This window comes from Argentina silus, assembly GCF_951799395.1.
Source record: "Argentina silus genome assembly, chromosome: 8".
NCBI classification, from domain to species: domain Eukaryota; kingdom Metazoa; phylum Chordata; class Actinopteri; order Argentiniformes; family Argentinidae; genus Argentina; species Argentina silus.
The window spans coordinates 23,184,092-23,189,239 of record NC_139662.1 but is presented as its reverse complement, the minus strand read 5'-3'; the positions used below and the strand labels follow the sequence as shown (position 1 = coordinate 23,189,239).

The 5,148-nt window shown below is 51.5% G+C and overlaps 1 protein-coding gene across 1 annotated transcript in view; it reads left to right on the top strand.

The window, feature by feature from the left end:
* Positions 1-3,945, top strand: part of camkvl (CaM kinase-like vesicle-associated, like) — a gene marked incomplete at both ends in the record, with an annotated part of 16,547 nt that extends 12,602 nt beyond the window's left edge. Inside the window, 6 exons of the mRNA XM_083674792.1 lie at positions 1-65; positions 328-464; positions 720-798; positions 927-1,014; positions 2,428-2,517; positions 2,782-3,945. The exon at positions 1-65 is cut by the window's left edge and continues 11 nt beyond it. Coding sequence (XP_083530918.1) covers positions 1-65; positions 328-464; positions 720-798; positions 927-1,014; positions 2,428-2,517; positions 2,782-3,945 — 1,623 coding nt within the window. The remainder of the gene's footprint in view (positions 66-327; positions 465-719; positions 799-926; positions 1,015-2,427; positions 2,518-2,781) is intronic.
* Positions 3,946-5,148: the final 1,203 nt, after the last annotated feature.

Here is a 5,148-nt window from a genome sequence, read left to right as displayed (position 1 = left end):
GTTGCCCGTCATCGTTATGGTCGTCCGGTGGACTGTTGGGCCGTGGGGGTTATTATGTACATCCTGTGAGTGTGTGCTGTGGGTTTGATTATATAACTCTAAAACACAAAGTTAGAACTCATCATGAGTTGCTAAAATATGACCCAGGTCATAACTAATGTAAAACTCAGAGTCAGAACTTATCATAATTAATAGTTGACTTTACACAGCATAAATTATAACACTGTCCTCAATATGTCAATGACATGCATTTGGTCTCCACAGTCTAAGATTTAGTATTTGATTTCAAGATTCTCTCGCTTTCCTTCTTTCTCTCTCTCCCTCCAGACTGTCGGGAAACCCGCCGTTTTATGACGAGTGCGAGGAGGAGAACACTGATCTACACAACCGCATCATCTTCTGTCGCATCGTAGCTGGCGAGTTTGAGTTCGACTCACCGTACTGGGACGACATCTCTCCTGCAGGTTCGACCTCTGACCACTAGAGGGCGATAAAGGCCCACTCTGAGATGCTACTTTGGGACGGCATCCTTCGTTGAATTCTTCTTTTTAAGATTGTCTATACAAGGGTTAGAGGTATAAATTTGATTAAATTAAGTTAAATTTCAACTTTCATCCTCTCCCTCCCTCTCTCTCCCTCTCTCTCTCTCTCTCTCTCTCTCTCTCTCTCTCTCTCTCTCTCTCTCTCTCTCTCTCTCTCTCTCTCTCTCTCTCTCTCAGCCAAGGAACTGGTGTGTAGGTTGATGGAGGTGGACCAGATGCTGAGAATCACAGCCCAAGATGCACTGTGGCATGAGTGGTAGGCAGGCATACACACACACACACACACACACACACACACACACACACTTAAACGAATTCAAACTTGTTTAGTTTGTGACACTGGTTTAGATGCTGACAGATGGTGTGTGTGGTCCCGTGTGTCAGGATTGCGGGGAACGGCGCCTCGGAGAAGAACCTCAAGGACGGAGTGTGTGCCCAGTTTGAGAAGAACTTCGCCAAGGCCAAGTGGAGGGTAAGATCCAATAACAGCCATTACTGAGGATGAGCTCATCACGATGATGATGATGATGAGGATGAGGAGGATGAGGATGAGGATGATGATGATGATGAGGATGAGGAGGATGAGGAGGATGATGATGATGATGATGAGGATGAGGAGGATGAGGATGAGGATGATGATGAGGGTCTGGTTTCTAACAATGATGATGATGATGATGATGATGACGATGAAGGATGTCCAGGTAATAGAGATGATTTCACTGCAAGAGTAACAGGCGTAATCCTCTTCTCTCCCCCTGCATGTGTCCCCAGGAGCTGAAGGTACTGTAGATCACGGGGAGAGAGAGGGATAAGAGAGCTGGGGCAGGAGGGACTCTTAAACAGCAACGCTACATTCTCACTCATTCCTTCACTCGCCACAGAATCACAACTGTCGCACGGCTTGACTCTTGACTAATGTGGTTGTTATTGGACGAGACCGTCTCTGACATGACTTAATCGCTCTCAAGGCGAGTCGTCAGCCATGTATTTGTGTTTAAGTTCTATTTATTCGCCGCTCAGAGTGAAAGAATGTGTCGATCGTGTCGATCGTTGAGATGAAGAGTCGCTCTTGATGCGCCTCTTCCCCTCTGATCCCGCCCACTGTCATTCAGCCAATCCCAGAAGAGTTTCCATCCTCTCTGCCCCAACCCTCTTCATCGGGTTCATCTCAGCAGCCTGAAATGGCCTCCTTTCCTCACTTCCTCATTCCCTTTCCTTCATCTGAGCTGATCTGAGTCAGACCGGACAGGTGAAAGCAACATGGCGGAAGGAAGGCCGATCCGGTTGCTTTCTCCCTGTCCGGATCTGTGAGGGTCAGCGGGGACGATGGAGGGAAGGAGAGAAGATGAGGGGAGGAAGTCAGTCTGGCGTCTCTGAGATGCAGTGATGGAGTTTATGGCCCTCTCCATTCCTCTGAAGTACCTCCTGGCTCATTGACCCATACTGTGCCTCTGTGTCACGTAGAAGCTGAGCAGAAGCCTTGAACTGGAGCCACAAGCTCACTAGATAGGCTGCTCTTCTGGTCGGCTCTGTCCCTGTAGTGCCCAGAGCTTCATTTCACTGAACAGTAGCGCTGAGTTTGACGACACATCAGAGAGCCTAGAAAAAAGAGACAAATCCATTTCAACAGTTTGCTGCTTACTAAGTCCTACGGTAGAGCTAAGAAACCACATCCAAGGGAATGTTTTAGATGCAATCAAATAAACATTGATCGTTTGGGATCTATAATCTGTGTGCACCATGTGTCTCACTCTCTTTACCCCTACCATTGCCCCCCCCCCCACCTCTCCCTTCCCCTCTCTCTGTCTCTCTGTCTCTGTATCTCTCTCTCTCTCTCTCTCTCTCTCTCTCTCTCTGTCTCTCTCTCTCTCTCTCTCTCTTCCAGAAAGCCATCCGTATCACGACCTTCATGCAGCGTCTGAGGAACACTGAGACGGCGTCTGACGGGGCGGCAGAGGGGAAGGGGGGAGGGAAGGTGGGGGGTCAGGTGGTGGGGGGAGAGGTCCAGGGAGGAGGGGAGGACAACAAGGGAGAGATGACACCAGGCAGTGTGTCTCTGGAGGTGACGGTCGAGAACACACCGGGAGGGGAGGGTCCGGAGCAGGAGAAGAAGGGAGGAGGGGTGACGAAAGGGGAGAAGGAGAGGGTGAGTGTGACAGGGAGGATTCCCCGCAGTCCGTCCGTTGGGATCTCCCCTTCCGCTACCGCTGAGCCTCTCTCCCAGCCCCACCTATCACAGGCAGCCCCTAAACCTCTGGGGGAGGTGCCAGACAAAGCCGGGGTGAAGAAGGGAGCTGGGGACAGCAGCAGGAAAATGGCCGCCGTTTTGGGGCAGAACAAATCAACCCCAGAGACCAAAACATCCACTGCCGTGACCCCTGACCCCACCAAGCTCTCAGACCCAGGCGCCTCATCACTGCCTGTCAACGCTGAAAACAAACACACCTCCACCTCCCCCGAGACCCTTAACAGACGCAAGATGGCCGCCACGCTCCATAGCCCAGCCCCGAGTTCCACTGTAACTGCTACCGCCACGGCCACAGCGCCCCCACCTGAGAGGAGGCCAGCGGTGCAGGCGGAGGAGAAGGATGAGAGGAGGCAGGAGATGAGTGATGGCAGCTGGTGTCAGACTCAGCTCCCCGAGGCGGTGGCAGAGAGGCCTGTAGGGGTGGGGATCGTGGGGGTACGGGGCGATGTGGGTCCCCTGGCGGTGGGAGTCGGAGCAGGGGTGGAGGTGGGGTTAGGGGTGGGGTTACAGAGCGACATTAGCCCCGTCGGGAGGGAGAGGGAGGACAGGAGGACGGACAGGCACGGTTCAGAGTTCAGCATGGCCAGGGGGGGGGTCCAAGGGTGTTACACGCTAGGGAGCTCCCCCGGTTTGGGCCGCCACACCACCACATTCACCCAGGAGGTGGGGGCCGAAGGGGTGTACGGGGGGCCCTACTGCTCCATGTACTCCAGCATGGTGGGAGGGGGGATGTACGGGGGTCTGGAGGCGGTGGGGTTGGGAGGAGGGGGTGGTAGCAGCAGCAGCAGCGACTGGCAGATGGATAGCGTGATTGAGCAGATCGAGAAGCAGATGGCCGCCGTTCTGGAGAAGATCGAGGGAGACATGCCCTCGCTGCTGGAGCAGATCAGTGACTGTCCCCCAGAATCCCAGCGCGCCCGGAGCACACACTCCTCCCCCGCCACACGCCACCGCCCCTCCCACACCTCCACCACCCCCCCGCCCCTCCCCACCTCCCCCAGGCCTCCCCTGCCCTCCCTCCCTCACCTCACCATCCCGCCCCCCTCCTACCCCCCGCCCTCCCCACCCGGAGAGCAAGAGGAGAGAGACGGACAGAGGGGACCTGTCCGTTCCAGCCAATCCCCAAAGGCCAGTTTGGGAGGGGGCGGGCTATGAGGCGGGGCTATGATCTAGTCATACTTCATCATAACCCTAAGGTTGGCTAGGCCTGTTTTACATATCAGCGTTTCGAGACATTGCTGCACCTGGAAACATGAGAGCATCCAATCCTCATGCTATTCTTCTAACACTCCAATTCAACAGCAGGATCGTTGTCCGCGAGACAAACAGTAACAGTGACAGGGTCAGTGATTTGATTGGTCTCTGCGTTCATGCCCATGTGACCGCAGAACTCTGTTATTCCATTGTTACATGGTAACACTGGAGTAACAGTCCTCTGTTTCACACGGGACACGTTGTCGCGGCGTGGAAAGTGTCTAAACGGTTTATTTAAAAGAACACTGATTCACTCATCTTCTACACACACTAACCACATACACACCAGCACACTCACCATGTGAGACCATGTGAGATGTTTCCATGTACACACATGGGAATCAAAGTTGAAATGATAGCTTGAATCCCACAACATCGGTCAGAAGGTGAATTAGATTCCCAGTTAACTAAGAGTTAACTAGTTAACTAACTTAGCCTCAGCTACTCTTTTTCTATGACACATTCACTTAGACAGCCTGTAAATAAATAAAACCCTGATGGATTCCTCCCTCCTGGTCCAACCGACCCGCTCCCTTTATGAGTCTGTCTGTTGAAATCAAATCAGTTTCCAGTCCAGTCACCCTTTTGTGTACTTTTGTGTTTTTTAAAATGTATTTCTGCAGTCATTCTTCACTGTAGAGATACAGTCTATTGAATGTGACCTAGCCACACATACAAGACGCACAAGAGTACACGTGAAAACTGATCTAGGGACAGTCCTGCAGGACAGAGGAGGTGTGTGATATTGATATATAGTCCTGCAGGACAGAGGAGGTGTGTGATATTGATATTTAGATTATCATGTATTTACACATTCTCTATTTTGCAACACATCTCCCACTTTTAGCAACCCCCTTCTCCCAAACACTATTTTACAAGCTTGTGTTTGTTTTCTCATATTTTGTTGATAATTTGATTGGTAATGTGAATGATACTGTATTGATTTGTTTCTTTCCTTCCAATGTGTATAATGTCTAGTTTCTCTTTGACATTGCCGTCTCTGATTTCTGTTGCAACGTGACCCCCCTGTTCTGTGCTGCTCTCCTCTGTCATTTCCTACGTCCTTATTTAAGTGCTCTATCTGTACGTCTTTCAATAAAAGTC